Source organism: Haliotis rubra, unplaced genomic scaffold, assembly GCF_003918875.1.
Source record: "Haliotis rubra isolate DU_JTF1 unplaced genomic scaffold, ASM391887v1 Scf647, whole genome shotgun sequence".
Lineage (NCBI taxonomy): Eukaryota > Metazoa > Mollusca > Gastropoda > Lepetellida > Haliotidae > Haliotis > Haliotis rubra.
The window spans coordinates 171,664-191,449 of record NW_025767354.1 but is presented as its reverse complement, the minus strand read 5'-3'; the positions used below and the strand labels follow the sequence as shown (position 1 = coordinate 191,449).

At 38.9% G+C, this 19,786-nt stretch overlaps 1 protein-coding gene and 1 long non-coding RNA gene across 2 annotated transcripts; both read right to left on the bottom strand.

The window, feature by feature from the left end:
• Positions 1–6,361: 6,361 nt before the first annotated feature.
• Positions 6,362–6,982, bottom strand: LOC124256988 (vitrin-like). Its single transcript, XM_046690954.1, has one exon. The coding sequence runs from the start codon at positions 6,980–6,982 to the stop codon at positions 6,362–6,364; it is 621 nt and encodes a 206-aa protein (XP_046546910.1).
• Positions 6,983–9,879: 2,897 nt separating this feature from the next.
• LOC124257005 lies at positions 9,880–19,264 on the bottom strand. The gene is made up of 4 exons (XR_006893160.1): positions 19,228–19,264; positions 14,518–14,656; positions 10,264–10,377; positions 9,880–9,926 (listed from the first exon to the last, which is right to left on the bottom strand). It is a non-coding gene; the product is annotated as an uncharacterized LOC124257005 (long non-coding RNA).
• Between the last annotated feature and the right edge of the window lie 522 nt (positions 19,265–19,786).

Sequence of the window (19,786 nt, the reverse complement as noted above, 5' to 3'; positions counted from 1 at the left end):
AATTCAGTGTTGTTATCAGCTTTACTGTAGACGTCAAGTTTACACGTGAATCTGGATGTACCAACTTCTGTCCTTTCCCGCTTTGAGGGTTGATCCATTCGTGCAGTTGTTGACTCACTGTTATCAATTAAAGTTTTAGTTATGGAATTAGTCACTTCTAGTTTATACACACACGTGTATTTGATCGTGTGTGAGATGTCTGCTGTGCCAGTCTACAATGCATCAGTTACATGTAATGAGTGGTGTTTTTCATCTTCAGCACTCGGAATCATATTATACAGCTGCTGTACTCATAAACAGTATATTTGACAGTTTCACAGAGGAGGACCTTCAAACCGTGTAATTATAGAGTATTATTTCAGGCAAAGTCATTTAATGGGTTTTAATACATGCACATGTCGACACACATGTACATTCCCACGTGTGGATACGGGGTAGAATGTGTCCACAGCACCCCTTTGCTGGTCGTAAAAAGCGACCAAATTGGGCAACCTGTTTGCCGTGGGTTGCGCCCCTGTGTCTGTGGCCCGCTTCACTCAATCGGCTGGTCATGCCGAGCACTAAATCTTCATTGCCCTGCCATTATTTGGCTTGGTGTTTTAGACCTGTTTGTTTTAGTATATATAATATGTTAAATATATTTTAAATCTTCATATAACTTGCCTCGATGCACCGGAAGGTTGTGGCTAATGGGCCAAACTGGTAGGACTTACTACTGATGTATATTATCCTTATATCCCTGGTATCTGTCTGTTGGACATCCACAGGCAGTTAATTACTGCCCTTGTTGGCACTCGGTGGCTGCTGGGGAGTAGGGATGATGAAACTTTATTCATACAAACATGGCTTTCCAAACCCGAGGTAAAAATCCAAACGTACTCTTGATACTGAGACTGACTATATGACAGTTGAGTACTGGTCATGATTCCTTTTTGTAGTTGTATTAAGAGCATTCATGGAATAACGGGTGGTGTTAAAAATATCAAAAAGGTTGAGAACTGGATCAATCCTCATTTAATATGACAAAAGACAACAGGCAAAAAACATCGTTAACTGATACACGTCTATGGGTCCCTGTCAGTGTATCTCCTCACACATCTCTCAACACTAGAGGCACCTCGTGGTGGGTGCTGGGTAACGCTTAGAGCTCTTCGTGGACCGGGGGGCATGTTGGTCCACAGCACCCAATTGCTGGTCGGATTGGGCAACCTGTTTGCTGTGGTTTCGCCCCTGAGTCTGTGGAGGACGGGAGTCTGGTGGTTGAAGGCACTGGTTCCAGAAATAGCGTTCCTCTGCCAAACACACCACTTCGCCCCTTACTTCACCTAGACGGGTGGTAGAATTGGCCCGATTCTCTCAACTGGCTGGTCACGCCAAGCCCTATGCTTGTACTGTTGCACAAAATTTTGAGAATTAATAGAATTTCAAACACACAATTTCATGTATGTTTTTGCCTAGAGTCGTATGCCCAGAAGGCGGTGGCTCATGGTCCAATCTGGTGAAATCATTAATATTTTAATTTTTCTGCCGGTGAAGTTAAAAATATTAAACGCTTACTTTCCGGTGCTCTGCTAGTTGAGTGTGGAAAACGGCAACAAGCCACCAAAATTATTGAGTACAGAATCGTTTGTCTGCATTACGGTCACGGGTCATAAAACACTAAACACGAGCAAAGGAATCATCAGATACCGTGATGGACTGTCTGCTGATATGTCGGGACTTGACGTCGTATCGGAGATGAAAGATCAAGGCGTACTCAATGGCAAACGTTTTACAACCCGTAAAAACGATGCTATCATAAAAACAAACACCTACCTGTTTTCATTTTCTTCACCAAATGCTTCAAAATCTCTTAAAGCAGGCTATTGTAACATCAATGTTGACACGTACATTCCGAACCCTCTAAGGTGCTTCAAATGCCTAAAGTTCGGTCTTGGCGTAAATACTTGCACATTGTCTGTTGTATGTGCTCACTGTGGTGAAAAGACACATACAACCAACTGTGCAGGGGATCATCCCTCTGACTCTATGAACTGTCCTGTTTGGAAACATCAAATGGAGATAAATAAAATTAAATTCACCCAAAACATTAGCTTTGAAGATGCCAAAAAAGTAGTTCAAAGCTCAGAACATAAAGAAAGCTATGCTTCCATAACCAGAACACCGTCAGAAGCAACCACTAGAATAACAAAGCCATCTGCATGCAGTCAGACAAACTTGACTTTGGTTAAAACGGAATCTCCTCTGATATTTTCACCTGCAATATCTACCCAAACAGAATCACTTCCAGGCACGTCTAAAAGCAAATCTGAAACATCCTCAGATCATGACTCATCATCACCATTAAACTCAAAAGCCTTAAAAACAAACGTAAAAACCACAGATTCTTTGAAAAAACTGATTGCCAGAACCCCCAAAGGGTCAGATTATCAAATCAACCTATACAACAAATATGGAACCCTTGAGGACATGGACGTGTCCGAAAACGTCTGCTCTAGGGCACACAGCCTAGCGCCCACCAAGAAAGTACAGGGAACATCCCCAACAAATCCTCCCAAAAGATAGCTTATCATAATCATATTATACAGTGGAATTGTAGAGGACTAAGGACTACTTTCAATGAATTACAACTTTTAGTCCAGGATTTATCACCAGCAGTGTTCCGTCTCTAGGAGTGAGTGAGTGAGTTAAGACTTATAATCAAGGCAATATTTCAGCCATATTGTGACTTTAAAAAAGTTGGAAATTAACAATAAACACACTTACATTATAAAACATCTGTCGACGAAGGACAGTAAAACAACTAGATTATCACAGGAATAAATTTAAGACTAGTAATTAAATCTAAAATATTTTACCTATAAATGACAATACAGTATAAACATGGGCTATAGATTACCAACAACTGAAGGTAGATCACCATACTAGAGACCATGGGGACTGACAGTACATTTGCTTCCTGCATGGGTCCTAGCTGGATTTACATCATCCCTTCAGCTGTCAGCAATTTAGATATATCTAGCCATACATTAAAATTACACATATTCTACGATTTAAAAAAAGAAGTTTAAATTTACCTTGAATGTTTTGTGACTTACATACCCTCTCAGGGGGACAATAATTTTACAGTACTTTAACCCCCCTCGAGGATACAGCCACTAACTATCTAAGTTACTAATTCAAACTTCCAATCATAAAATATTTATCTATTTCCAAATCATTTAACAACTCTAATTCGTTTTAAAATGCAATAATTAAATGAGAACTGATACTACTAAAAAGATCCTTCATAGTTCGTGATTTAAAATAGTTATCCCTCATGATGGAATATTCAACACAGTCAAGCAGGACATGCTTGACCGTGATTCTTTCATCACAAGGGATGCAAAACGGAGGATCTTCACCTTTCAATAAGTATTCGTGTGTATACCGTGTATGGCCAATGCGACATCGTCGCATAATGATCTCTTCAAATCTGGACTGACAACCCGAGTAAGTGTAACTTATATAGGTTTTTTTATATAATTTATTTAAACCTACTTGGGTGTCCCACTTCCTTTGCATCAGATCACGGATGTAAGTTCTAATGCTAGCTTTGTAATCAGAGTATGGAATAGGAAGTGGCGTCACAGATTTGTTGAGTGCTGCCTTGGCAGCAAGATCAGCCATTGTATTACCAGAGATTCCAACGTGGCTGGGTAACCAACAGAGGACGATGTCGTACTGGCCAGTAGCTAGATCATTATATTGTTCAATAATTTCAATTAAAAGTGGATGTTTGCAAGAAAGATTTTTAATAGCCTGAAGGCATGAAAGAGTCTGAAAAGATGATATATTGTTTATAAATATATTTTAAGGCTGTTAAGATGGCGTTAGCTTCTGCTGTGAAAATAGAGCTGTTATCAGGCAATCGAGAAGATATTGTTCTGGATCAAATGAGTGGCACAAGCTACTGCGCCGCCATCCTTGGACACATCTGTAAATAAGGATTTATATGTATTATATTTATTTCTTAATTGACAAAATTCTTGTTTATACTGCAATTCATTAGTTTCTGATTTTAAGTCAACTTCTGGCCTCGCCAAGGAGGAGAAGAAAGAAATCGGGAAGGAGATGTATTCTCCAGCTCAATGCCGGCAGCAGAAATGAATGGTTTAATTCTGTGTCCAAGAAGCGGAACAAGAGAATACTTTTTGTTATACAAATCCTCATAAAGAGGATTGAAGACACAGTTAAATGCAGGGTTTGACTCGTTAGAATATAGTTTGGTAATATATTGTAAAGATAATTTTATACGGCGTTTGGTAAGAGAAGGCTCATCTGCCTCGACGTAGAGACTATCAACTGGAGAAGTTCTAAATGATCCCATACAAAGTCTTAGACCTTGTTGGTTGACAGAATCAAGTAGTTTAAGGTTGCTTTTGCAGGCTCCGCCATATACGATGGAGCTATAGTCCAGTTTGGATCGGACCAGTGATCGGTATAAGTGAAGGTGGATAGTTTGGTCCCTTCCCCACTTTGAATTGAAAACGACTTTTAACAAGTCGAGTGCCTTCAGGCATTTGGCTTTTAGATGTTTGATATTAGGAGATAAATATACTGTGTTGAATAATCAGAGGTATATATATGAAATTATAACAGCTCTCAATTTCATTTAAACCAAACGCGTTATATACCTCTGACTTTCCAACACAGTATGTTTATCTTCATTCTACCATAACGACGTTATTAAAATTATATTTTGTATAAATACAGTGGAAGCCCTCTAAACCGGCTTTTGTTGGGACCGGCAAAAAATGCCGGGTGTGGAGGGCATGCCGGTTTAGATAAATTTTCCCCTTTTCAACCTGAGATCCTCTATATACTGTGTTCGAAAATCAGAGGTATATAACGTGATTAAATTACTCAGAGTGGCTTCAATTAACCAATCTTAATCCAGTATTTACTGAAGTCATGGTAGAATGATCAATACTATTTCGATTTTTTCGGAAACCACATTGAATATTTGTAATGAGTTTATTGCTTTCCAGATACCAAATAAATCTATTACTTACCATTCGTTCATGGTTTTACAGACACATTGAACGGTGTCTACTTTGGCATTAGGAAGGAGGATATGCATCAAGTCCGTATTTGATCAAATATTTCTAAAAGGATCTCAAGACGTGCTTCACATCTAGACCAACGTTTCAAGAGCTTATAGTGAATATTATCAGCCCCTCTTGATGTATTATGCTCCTGCTCAAGGGCAGTATTTAGCGCATGTCATGAAAATTCGTTGTGGTATTCACCATTGTTGGAAGTAAAGTTAGGTATTTTGAATTTGTCTCACATTCCATACTTGTGACATCTATGTACGAGAACTTATTTTGGAAACCTAGCTTATTCTGTTTCAATTCTGTTTCCTGGCTTGCCAATTGAAATTATAACCTTATCTAAAATATGGACTGAAAGATGTTTAAGCTTCTCACATAATGACCAATTTGCCTTGGCAAATTTCCATCTTAACAAAGGTAAATCATCACCAGGGTTTACAGCTTAATGAATGGCAGGGAGGTGATCACTCCTAAATAGAGGATCGTCATGGTTTGTTCAAAGTCACTGTATAGGTTTGACGAGCATAATAAATCAATACCATCCTTGAGTACCTCCACAGAAAAGATTACCACGTCAGGGGGTACGTGCCTATGTAAAAGCAAACTACTGTGCGCAACATACTGTGTTTTCTCAGTCCACTTCACATGACATTTGGTTTCTTAAGTTGTCATGAACCACTGAACATAGATATGTAAAGTATGCCTGTGTTCACTACGTGTATTAAGAAGTGACACAGGGAATCAAAGAATACTGTTTTTCAATAAATTTGTCATGTGGGATAACCGTGTACAACGCTGAAAATACTTGGTTCTTTTCTGAGATTGTACAAATTCAAGCTGAACCTTTGAGGTTATATGAACCCACATAGTATTAATTCAGTTTGTTTCAAATACTTTCAGTAAATGTGTAGAACGCTCGGGTGGAAGTTCGTGTCACTTGTCAAAATAATGATAATACATAATTCTGAAATACAGACCACGTGCCTGATAAAACATTCTTTGAGCTTGGTGTTGGTATAGTGTTATCAGGTATCAAAGTTATCAAAGTGTCTAATTTGTTACGTGTACGCACGTACACACACACACACACACACACACACACACACACACACGTGTAATGTGTTATATGGAAGTTGTTCACGTTCATTCAGCTTCTTAAAATGTAATATTTTGCAATAGAAGAATAGTGGACAACTTAAACGAAGAAATGAAAACATATTGCATCTTTATAACTTTAATATATCTCATGAGATTAGAGACGTTATTTAACGTCCCATGTGGTCAGTGCAAATCTGGAGAGAGGTTACATTCTTGATGCTTCTTGCTGTTTCAGAAGCGTCGATGTGAAACACGTGCTTCAGAGCAGGGGAAGAAGCGACCAAGTCGATGGTGGTGTTGTCCACTTGGTCAGTGACTGTCATCACAAACACTTCCGCCTTGGCTTTCAACCCATCAATGCTACTTCTCACGTCTTCATTAGCGTCACTGTACCCGTCAGTCAAGAGAAGAACCACATTCGGAACGTCAGACCGATCCCCATTGGTTTCCGTGAAGACTTCAGATGTTGCAAGTTTGATAGCATCTCCAAGAAATGAGTTCCCCCCTGTATGCGTTTGGGAATCAATGGCTTCCATGATGCTTGTCTTGTTGTCCCTGTAGGTATTCAAATGGAATACGACTTCAGCTGTGTCCGAGAAGACCATGAAAGCCACGTTAGTTTTCTTTGAACTTATGGAGATGTTTCTGATGGTATCAACCACAAAGTCCTTCATTTTCCCATAGTTACGTGGACCGACAGATGTAGAAACGTCCTCTATGATGAGGAGATCTTGTACTGTTGATTTGCATTCTGTAACACCGAATATGAGTTTTAGTTTCATCGTCATGAAGATAGATTGTAGGAGGTAAAGATCAAGGCAAAGGTGATTTGAAATGTAAGGTTAACATTTATGTTCATTAATTATTTTTACTCAAGATAATGTGAAGGCTGATGACTGAATAAAAGCATATTGTTTCATAACATAGTCATCATTTTTTCAGTCATATCACTGCAACAGTTAAGTAATGTTAACGATATCTGGTTACGTTTATTATTCAATGTTGAGATTATAGTTTCGTTGAAATGATTAGAATACGATTTTAACTACCTATTTGACATTCAGGTCCCGAGAAGCCTTGTTGACAGTTGCAGCTGTGTTTGGCATTATTTGGCACACATGTCCCGTTGTGCATACAGGGTTGGTAGACACATGCATCTACATCTGGAATATAACCGTGTAGTTCTATACAGCGCAACAAAATTGAAACGGACGTCGACATCGGAGGTGTGCTCATTGTCGTTGGACATACTCATACCAATAACTTAAATATTGTTCAACTGCTGTGTTAGGCACAATAATGTAATAATTTGAGATGCGCATGTAGTGATCGTTTGGCCGGTTGCTAGAAAATACGTAGGTGGGTTTGGAAATACATCGTTCACAAAGTATGCCAGCACCCACGACAGAAGCTTGGCAAAAAAAGATATGGCTTCTGCTACAGCAACATGATTTCTACTGAAATGCTTCGCCGGGGTTTCGTTGACGTAAAGAGGCCACATGACAACTGATCGACCATTGTATTGTATATTGTTGTTTTTTCCACGCACATGCCATTTTACAGAAGTGTGTGCCCCTGGCAGGATTCAATTCACAAAAAATACTTTTGATGAAGAGACGGTTTTAACATCTTCGATTTCTACACTACGATTTTATTTTATGAAAGGTACTGACACGTGAGTTTCGAGGACGATTTTTTGCACAACATATCGTTCAGGTCAAGGAGGAAAGTATTATACGGGCTTTCCTGTTTACGTTGTTAAGTGTTGTTGACATTTAACCTTGTATGTTAACGCGATAATCCGTCACATAACTTCATGAACTGATAATACCAGCACTCTCCATCATATAAATGTTGCGCATAATGAAACTAGGTATGATGATCAAGTTTTGTTGCAATATAAATTCAAGTAACCACAAAGTTGATGAATTTTAGAACAAAAAATGCATGTCACTCATTAAGAAAACTATTCATACTTGGTAAAACATCAAGAGGAAACACAATCACATTGCTTTAGAAATTCTTTCTATATCATGAAATGGCGGTGTAGCTAATTGGTTAAAACGTCCACTCGTCACGCTGAAGGACTGTGTTCGATTCTCCACATTGGCCCAATGTGTGAAGCCCGTTCCTGGTGTCCCCTGCCGTGATATTGTTGGAATATTTCTAAAAGTGTTGTAAAACCCAGCTCCCTCTCTTTCTTACCATAGCAGTAATTGTTTGGGCCACTCGGGGGCAGCAACCGGAACACCCGCCTCCCGTCGCTGCATGTTTGGGTCCGTGTATTAAGGAAGGCTTGATAACAGTACAAGCCGCGAGTCGACAAACACACCATTGCCAGGTCGCCTCTAATCTCTAAAACATTTTCAAACATGCAGTTCCAAGTATATCAGTATATATAGTGGTTAAAATAGTAAGGGATATATGTAAATTTTGAAATTATGAATAATGATCTATTTATTCATTGACACACTGATAAAATATCAATCGTAGAAATACCAATATCCCTAACTTATTTTGTCCTATATTCTTTCAATGTCGTTCCAAATTGGTATTTGCGTGAGCTGAATGAAGTTATTAATGTTACTACCAGACCACTGAATAACTAGGATCATCACACGAAGATCATCTCGGTGAGTTTTGACCGGAATCCCTGGCTAAAGTAACAACTGCAATATTGTGATAGTCGTGATCTAGGTATATTACTTGATACCAATATTATATGTCAGATTTAGTGAGAGAATGAATGAGAGTTAAACTGTCAGTAGCACGTGACAGCATGAGTAAATACAGAACGTGTGTGCAAAATACAACAGACTATCCTCAGAAACACATTCTAGTATGAATGGATCTCTGGTGACGATACCATGTGTTTGAGTAAGCATGTCCTGCCCTACCGGAAGCATCCGACATCCACAAAAAATGGAAGTAATTTCCAGCCTGAAACACTCCTCTTGCTTTGAAAAAGGCGGCTAGTAAACGAACCAGACAATCAACGTAATCGATGAACCGAAAAACATGTTAATAATTTCTAATTTCGAATAAAATGGTACAGATTCCGATGAATAAAAGTAATCTAAAGCATTTGCAAATATGACTGACAGTCAAACCGAAAGCTTAAATATCACATTCGTTTTTGTTAAGGGTTTTGTTTAGACAGGGATATGAGGAAATACAAATGCATGCTGCAGAGTTATGTTCACTCATGCCGTCAGTACTAAATGATGTTGGCTAAACACAAGACGTTTTTGCGTTAATTCTAAGCTTAAATTCTAAAATCACGCTTAAGACGCCATGGTTTTTGACAATCCATTAATATAGTATGCGAGGAGGGAGGCCTGAGTATGATCTGGAGATAAAACACCGGTTAATATTAATGCTGATGCAATACCAAGAGCCACTTATTCTTACCTGACATTTGTCGTACGAAAAGAACAATTTTCCTAATACCAACTCTATTCCAGATTCTAAATAAAGCACCTTCAGATAAACGAATGTGAATAGGTACTTGCAACATAATGACATAAAAAATGATATAACTACCTTTGACCCACATAGGGTTAATGTTCCCACATACCGAGCCCCATGCATATCTAGTCAGTATGCTTGCAGTTTTGGAGGAGTCAAACCATCCAGGATGAAGATTTCTGTCTTGAGTGTGTTGAGAAGGATTTTTGTTGGATGGGCCTCTTGCCTCCAGGTACGGTATGGTTCTAGACACTTTACAAGGATCTACAAGTATATGTGTATCTACATTAGTCTTGTCTAATGGTTACAAGTACACCTGCACTCGAAAATAATAAGTACAGCTGCAGATTATTTGGTCAAGAAGCGTTTCATGTACAGTCAGGGTCAGACAGATCTTTGAAACTGTTTACCCACGTTCTACAAAGTGAAAGAACAGGGTGAGTGAGGCTTTACCCTCACTTTATCACTGCAAATGGCTATAAGGTCAGACTAAATATAATGCATCAATGTATGGAATCGAACCACAAGGCTGCTAAATGTTTCACTAAAGGATTCAGTCGAAGACGGAAGTGAACTGGTAGGGTAAAAATGTAATACTTACCACCATCACACGTAGGGCCTGTATGTCCTGTCGTACAATTGCATGTGAAACCGTCACGGCCTGCGACACATTCACCTCCATTTGCACATGGCGAACTGAGACAGTAGTTAGGGGCTGAAACACACCCATAAAATATGCCAAAATACATCGGGGCAGTAACACTACTCTTCAAACTCACTAATTTCCACATTCCCCAGCTAGGCTAATGATTATTCCCGGTGTCGACGGGAAGGCTGCTGGCATCTTCTCGGGGAAAGGGACATAACTGACCATGAAAGTCCAGTTTCTACCCTTACTGAAAAAATCTGGCATTATGTAAAGCTGACTAGTGTAACAAATCTATGCATATTCTTATCAAATATTGCAAACGAAATCGCCATCCGAGGTAATGAATAATGGATTTCTACGGCGCCTGGTATCCAACTCGAAGCTGTTCAACAGCGCATCACAGGAGGAAGGGATAGGCTTCTGGGAAGAGATAGGTTTTCAGCAGTCTGCAGTCTGAGTCAATTGTTTCTGCATATCTTATCTTCAGGCGGATGGAGTTCCAGGGGGTTTGGGCAGAGACAGTTTTGTCCAGGTATTTCTCCAACCATAGGCTCCGTGCAGGTGTATGGACACTGATCAAGTCCCTAAGGTATACAGGGTAGTCTGGATTATTCACTGCTACTTAATTCTTGGTTTTCATTACCGCCCGACAAAAAGAATTGACCCAACCCCCATATTGTATTTTTCATTTTTATGCAACTTTTACTTTCAAAATGTGCATGCAATTTTCTGAGAAAAGGTTGTACATTTCCACAGAATTCAAGGGGTTTAGGATATAAAATAAAATCAAACATATTTTTTTAAAAGTGATGAGAAACAACAATATTTTGTGTGGCCTAAAATAAGAGATGCACTGGGACAGTTACACTACTCTTCAAAAACCAACTAATTACCACATTCCCTAGCTAGGCTAATGATCCAACCTTTTATGCGGGCTGAATTTGTCTCTCAGATGAATTTTCTCTCTTATACACTGCCAATGAACATAGCCGTAGCAAATTAGGAGTCACATGGCAATGTGGGTAATCTGAAATAATTGTTCCGCTTTATTTCATAGTTAATTTGGAAATCAAGTTTTCCATCAATCTCAAATTTAAGCACATTCTGTGTTTTTAATGATCAAACACGATAACAAACTGATACACTTTCAATTCAAATTAATTTGAAACGTAATACAGCACACATGTACTAGTTCAGTGTGTAATTTCGAAATGCAGAATCGGAAAATTCATTCTATTTTAGAAACATCCATGAGCCTTTCCAGGAAATTAGCGAAACGTTCTAGAGGCGTGTTCAGTAACAGGACCGCGAGGGCTGAGCGATACATTCTTGGAAATCGCTGTGCAAACCCACGCGTGTTTTTAGAGGCTACCCCTGGCAGTAGCACTTCTGAACAAGTTTTACACATGGAAACCAGTTGGATTTGGACTCCGCATAGGGGTGGCTGAATTTCTTGGCTTGAGTGCACTTTACCGGGCCCAGCCTGTGCGGCTCAAGTGCTGTCTGGCTATATTGTTCAGGCTCACTTCGCTGCCAGTCTACGATCTGTAGGGTTAGGTTAGGTTAGGGTATGGCACCCTTTCCAATCCATAGGGAGTTGACTCTTTCGAGGCGATCCTTGATCGGGTAGGATGCAATTGAGTTTTGCAATTAAGCGGGGTCCCTTTGGGGATGTCATCTTTTGATAACTCGTTTCCATCTGACCTTTGACATGACCAGAGATCAGAAACAGTATTTGCTACTAGAAGCAAGTCTCTAACAGACGGTGCTGCTATTGAAATCAGCTTCACTTCATCTCACGTCATTCTCGCTAAATTTCCTAATTATCTCAGGTGCCTCCAATGTTTTTCTTGTTTCCGGTTTGGTGGGATAATTAGCTAGCATCTCCCCGACGAAATGGACATAACTGACCATGAAAAGTCCAGTATCCATCCTTGCTGAACAAAATGGCATTATGTAAAGCTAACTAGTGTAGCGAATTGCCAACGAGAATCGCCATCCGACCAGGGAATTGCACAGTATATGAAGCATTGGCTGATGTTTTCCAAATCCTTTCAAGTTAAAAGACTTGGCGGGCTTCGGAAAACAAAACATATTCATTACAGTTATGATCTTGTTTGTCTCAGGTGGAATCTGCCCAAAATGTTCTATTTGAGGTCAGTGCAGGTGATTTCTAATGGGAAATCTGACTGGTCAATTGAAAGGACATAGAAGTGGCATAACTCATAATAAGCACAGGTTGCGCTCTCCAACCCGGCCACGAACTTCGACAAAGATGGAAATTAACCTTTTACAGCCTGTTATATCCCTTGGTTCCAAACCACAGACTGCCATTGGCTCACATTCTGCCGGGTATCGCCATGTGTGGGTTTTCTGCCTGATGGTAATATTGGTCAGAGGCTACGGCCATTGGTACCGCGCAAAATAATGCTGGGCTGTTTATACTGTTTGACACTTCATACAATAACAACAGTTTAAACAAGCACCAGGGCTGCTTATGTCACACAACAGTTTAACTAGAGTCAGGGTATATTTTCCAACTGCCACAGGTTACAATTTTCAAAACTCGATTTGGTCGACCATAATTGTAAGGTAGTATTAGCAAATGTATTTCTGTTTCTAGAATGTTTCAAAATGTGTTCAAATGCGAGTTGTGCTGAACGCTGGTTTCTGAGAAGTATTTCAGTCATGTCCGCATAGCATCAGAGGAAATACCGTTTTTGTTAAAATGCAGGCAAACTGTAGCCGATAGGGTTGGGCAAGAGAGAGAACAATTACCAGTCGTCCTATATACGAACGAAAATGGCAAAGGTTGGCAACGTACTCGCTTCGGTTCGAAAAATGTCAAAACAAAATATCGCCACCATCAGAGGTAGACACCCATTTCCTCACAGGGTTGTGCTCTCAGATTTCCAACCTTATATTTAATAATTACTCACGTAAAATATATTCCATTCAACATTTTAAGCGCCACTCATGGCATACAAAAATCGTTCTTCGCCTGCATTGTCCCGGCCAGCGTCTGGTTCATCGGAGAGTAGGAACAAGAATGAGCAGAAATGACAAGAAATATCATCTTGCCTAATTTTACCATTGAGCTTTTGAAGATAAGTTTTCTTTTCAACTGTCGTTATAGTTATATTTTTATTATCTATTTATTCTAAAAATACACTTCTGACGCAGGGCTGAATGGATGCAAGGAAGGTAACTCTGCAAGTATTCCATCATTCATGACTAACTCCTGTAATTCCGGGACAAGTCGTATAGCGTCTCGTGCCCCTATGGAAGGATTTCATATCGGCGCATGAACATCCAAACTACTTAAACAAGAACGATAACTCTATTCCTGTCTGCTTCCAGTTTATATCACTGAAGGAGTCGTATATTGTATTGATGTTTTCGGGGGGTTTTGTGGGGTTTTTTTATTCAAAGAATTAATCCTCTTTGAAACAACTGAAAGAAGGAGGGAATAAAATTTGTTAAAAGACATAATCAAACTTAATTATTACCAGCTGTTCACCTTATATTTCAAAATGTGTATGTAAATAGGGATTAAGAATCACAAATGGGATTTATTTTATTGAATATGTAACCTTTCTGCCATACCCCTGGTTCAATATTAAATGAATATGCTGAAATAAAAATGAATAACCCCCCAAACGTCAGACGTTCCCCAGATGTTGGAAATTAAAGATTGAAGTTGATCAGTTACATATATTTTAATATGATGGTTTTGAATCTCGTAGCGATAAATAATCACATTTCCTAAAAATGTTGGGAAGCGCACGTACAATCTCCAAAAAAAGCCCATAAGATCGTCAGAGCCATGAGAGCCGTTATGTAAACAAACACACGTGCGTGGATTTGAATCTCACACCTTCCATGGCATTATTCTTACTAAAAACAACATATGAGCCCAAACAATTATATGAGCTATGTTATTTATACTTTTAATATTTTAATTTGTACAATGACATAGTGTCATAAACGATTTAAGGATTCGGGATTATTTTTATCGATGCACCGCAATCATTACGCGAGTTCTGATTGGTTAGTCGTATAAGAATGAGTCAAACCAAGATGTTTTGGCCATGATGTTAATCTTGTATTCTCTGTATCAGGCTGGATTTATTACAGATCGTCATGGCATTGAATATTGCTGAGTGCAGTATTATAAAACAAACAACAACAAATAACAGATCTTACCAAAGCAGAAGACACTTTCGGGAACATTCGTCTGCAAAATGTACCATTCCCTCCCATTATTACTGCACGTGTGTGTGTCGATTTCGAATGTATGGGTGCAGTTGCTGGTTTCGGTTTGAACACATACAGTTGAGGTATTCTCTTTTTTCTCTGCAAGAAAATTAAAGGAATAGCACCACGGCACAGGTGAGGTGCTCATATGACGATGTTCATGCGTGTGTATGTGTATGTGTGGCTGCTTGTACTAGCCAAGACTTAAGCTGGTTTTATAGTGCTAGCCCACTGAGATACCATGCCGCAGTGAAGCATGAATACCCCACTCAGACACATACTGACTCCGAGCCGACCAGTGCTTGTTGTACCCATTAATGCCGAGCGACAGGCAGGGACCAACACGTACCATATTTTAACGTCTTTTGGTATGACGCGGTCGGGGATCGAACCCGCGACTTCCCGCTCTCCAGGCGGACGCTCTAACCACTACACCACGGAGGCGGTCCATCGCACAGTAATACCTGGATATGTATCCAGTAGTTTCAAATGTCAACAGCTACTTAACCAACGATATTGTTACCATTCCTATTTAACCACTGTATACATTTTAATGGAAAACAAATGTACTAACAAATTAAAAAGAACACCAAATATCGGTAAACAAATCGACCTCAAGTTTCTGAACATATCAACAAGAACCAAGACTACACCATCAAATGGGAAGCCACCACAGTCCTGTCTACTGACAACAACTGGCGCCAAAAGAACCCATAGTGTGAGTGACATCGGCAATATTTCAGTCATATCGTGACTATGAAACCTACGTACATATATAGATAACAATCTTTATCTTGGGTGAGTGAGTTAACATTTAAAGTCGCAATATTTCAGCCATGTTGTGACTTCAAAAGTTCTAAATTCATAATAAACGCAATTAAATTATAAAAACATGTCAACGAAGGACAGTAAAAGAGCTAGACTATCATAGATAGAGAATTACAACTAGTATGTAACTGTAAAACTAAACAAACTTTTATAGACAATACAGTATTTAAAACAACGGGCAGGAGATCACTGGCAACTAGGGTCAGGTCACCATACTAGGAACCATGGGTTCTTACAGTACTTTGCTATCTGCATGGACCCTATAGTTTGGCATGAAATACATGTGGACCCGGTTTTTTGTAAATATCTCTTCATCCAATGACCCAATCGATCTTAAACTGTGCAAGTGGATGTTTTGTCAGACAACCTAATCACATTGCAAATCACCGATTTTATGCATTTGTATTAAAGAATCTGTCTATGTAACTGTCAACAAAATAAACAGCAGAACGCAGAATGTTTGCAGAGGGAGGGAGCCAGTGACCTGTAACAGCGTCAGTGTTGGGTCATAAAGGTCAACGTTCGTCAATGTAGGTCAGCTATGCACGTGACAGGTATGAGGAGGTGTCACAGGTCGTGAATAGGGTAAGGTGGGTGCCAACTGTTAACCATCATAAGGAGTTTGTTTCTCTGAGTTGTTCAACATTAACCACAAAACCCATTAGTGAGAATTATGCTGTCGGTTAAAATCTTTAAATTTTCAAATAGCCGGCGAATGACATCTTTGATGACCCTGATGTCAAAAGAATCTAACTTTGGATGCCTACCTTTTTGTACAAGGTTTTGTTTATTGGTTGTTGGGTTTTTTTCACAAATTTTAGCACGATGTTCTTTTCATGCCAAGAGCAAAAGTTGTAGTTTCATGTAATCCGACACCTTGTAAATCGGTTTGCTACGTTTGCTCTCTTTTTTAAAAAGATTAAACGTTTAGCATCATCTGAATAAGCTTTCATGATGACAGCTGGAAGTGGTCAATGTGAATAATCCAACCGGTCTATCACTGTGCAGTGCACAGGTAACTCTCATGAACTGCACGTGCACTGACCTTTATGACCCAACACTGACGCTGTTACAGGTCATTGGCTCCCTCCCTCTGCAAGCATTCTGCGTTCTGCTGTTTATTTTGTTGACAGTTACATAGACAGATTCTTTAATTCAAATGCACAAAAGATCGATTGGGTCATTGGATGAAGAGATATTTACAAAAAACCGGGTCAACATGCATTTCATGCCAAACTATAGCTGGTTTTACACCATCCCTTCAGCCACTGGTGACTGGCCTTAAGTTAAAACACACACATTCTACGATTAAAAAGTAGTAAGTTTAGATTTACAGTGAATATATTGCGACTTAAGTACCCTCTCAGAAGAACAATATTTCTACAGCACTTTAGCACCGTGAGGATACAATCACGAACAATCTCAGTTGCTAATCTAAACTACCGATTATAAAAGTACATCTATTTACAAAACACTTTGGCCATTGGATTTCTTAATCAGTTCTATCTATTTTAAATATTCACTGATAAAATGGTAATTCACCCATAAAAAGATCCTTCAATGTTTTCACTGTGAAATACTTATGATGGACAATCTTTATCTAATTGAAAACCTTCCAACAAAGGGCAGTAAAATAACAAGAATATCATAGCTTTAGTTACCATAAAATGATATGTTCCAAACATTACAATTAAAAACGGGCTATATATCGCCAACAAATGAAGGAAAATCATCATACTAGAGTGAGTGAGTGAGTTAGGATTTAACGTAATATTTGGACAATACGATATAAAAACAGGCTATAGATCGCCAGCACCTGAAAGTAGATCACCATACTAGAGACCACTGGGACTAACTTTTACATTTGCTACAGGTATGGCCCCTAGCTTAATTCACCCATTCCCTCAGCTGTTGGTGATTATGAACAAAGCTGGCCATGAATTAAAATTACATATATTCTACGATTAAAAATTCTGCTAGCCTTTAATCTAGCGGAAGGTCGTGGTCTTACACGACGACAATATTGTCCATAGACATTAGGAGATCACAACCAGAAATCAACAGTTTGCCTGGCACTTGAGACTCAATCATCACTTCTGGCTTCCTTGACCTTGTACTCATAACTAATTAGACCTGGCTTCCATCTGTTTTTTGTCCTTTCCCTTCCCTCCATTATCTGGAATATTGCTAAAAGCGGCGTAAAACCAACCTCAGTCAGTCCATTATCTCATCATCCATGCCTGGGGTAATAATCCCTAGCTTCCACCTCACCAGTTTAGTGCCAATTATTTACTGGCTTTCCTTTTTATCTACTGTGTTGAATTCTCCATCATAAGGGATAAATATTTCAATGTAAAAACAATGAAGGATCTTTCTACAAATGTTAATTATCATTAATTATTGTTTTTTTAAAAAGAAATTGATTTGTTTGATGAATTCTCATTAATGTATTTCGTAAATAAGCATACTTTAAAGATTGGTAATTTAGATTAGTAACTTAGATTGTTAGTGGCTGTACCCTCAGAGGGGGTTAAAGTACTGTAAAATTATTGTCCTCCTGAGAGGGTACCTAAGTCCCAAAACTTTCAAAGTAAAATGTAAATTTACCATATTTTAAACGTAGTATCTTTGTTCGTTTAGCTGCCGGCTACATTTTTCTACAATCGCCAGCGGCTGAAGGGATGGTGTAAATCCAGCTAGGGTCCATGCAGGTAGCTAAAGTAATGTATGTCCCCATGGTTCCTAGTATGGTGATCTGCCTTCTGTTGTTGGCGATCTATAGCCCGTGTTTTATACTGTATTGTCCTCTTTAATTGAAATGTTGTAGCTTTCCTCGCTAGTTTTATTCATATCTGTGATTCTCTAGTATTTTTACTGTCAATCGTCGACAGGTTTTAATCTTCAAAACGTTTTCTCTTTATATTGTATGAATTGTTTTCGTCACGATATGGCTGAGATATTGCCGATGTGACGTTAAATATTAACTCAATCACTCCTTGTTATCTTATCACTCTTGTTGTACACATGTAGATGTTCCGTTGTCTTTCGAAATATAAAGCCTATCAAAACAATACTTTTCATAAAGTGGCAAAGTAAATACCAAATTCCAATCATAAACTAAAACATCTACTCCAAAGATACACCCCCCCCCAAAAAAAACCCAAAAAACTACCATAAATCCTAAAATATTGTCAGGGCGGCAATTACTAGAAATAAGTCCCACACAGTTAAATCTACATTAAATATAACAACACCTATCAGACAAATGCACATATTGCAATGAAACAGAAACGGCCATACACGTCCTACCGCAGTGCATAGCATACACTACCAACAACACAGAATGGTGCTCCAGAAGAGTTAACTGGAGACAAACATACACCTAACAATCCCACGCCCACTAAATAACACCCAAACCTTCAAAGACTTGGGCATATTTCGTATCCAAACTGGCATTTTACCCACTAGTTCTAGCATAAAAAATAATACAAAACAATATATAAAATCAAACAAATCAAATACCAACCAAACCATCCCGAGATATTTGAGATACGAGAAGTATGCGAAGATGCAATTAGTTTCTATTGTCGGAATGTATCTATAACTATTTTGCAGGACAAGCAAAACGCAAGGTGAAATACACCTGAAGACTTTGCACTGTAAAACAATTGTAGAAAATCTGTCATGAGGCCACAAAAAGACAAAACACATAAGACAATCCAACAATATCCTAGAGACCTGTGCATCACAAGGTAATAGTAAACGTTTCTGAAGGCTGTTGCCTTCGTGATTTGGCCGATTACTGATTTACAACATACGAGTGTAGAACACGTTGATGTTTACCTTTCCTCCAAATCGGATATCTTCCTCCGCAATGACCTACACCTGGTGGATAATCTAACATACTCCCACCATCAGCAGATGTCGAGGGGCTGTCGTTGTTCCTTGTATCATCTCTGCCAAGGTTTCCAACATGTGGCCACCGCAGGTGGAAAGCATTCAGGAAGTATTTACGTGAGCACACGTTGTTTGGATCTGCAAATCATGTGAGTAATAATTAATCCTTCATATTTCTATGTGAAACTTACAAGTAGATTCACATTTACTACGATGAAATGCCCATTACAGCGTATTCCCCTTCATATTCCCGTTATAAACTGTATTATGAGGCACTGACATAATATGAAGAAATAAACAGAGGTCTTGAGTTCGGCATCCGTGGTCAACTGGAATATTCTTTTTTACATGAAAGAGCAAAATATGATGCTCTCTTCTCCGAACATTTTCATCTATTGAAAGAGACCTAAATTACTTCAGAATCCCTGTATACAACAGCATTTACATAAGATTTCAAGGAATGTGCAGAAAAATGACACCATTTCTGAATGTC

Bases quoted from the DNA above. Each gene is read 5' to 3' on its own strand.
- LOC124256988 (XM_046690954.1), bottom strand. From the start codon at position 6,982: ATGACGATGAAACTAAAACTCATATTCGGTGTTACAGAATGCAAATCA.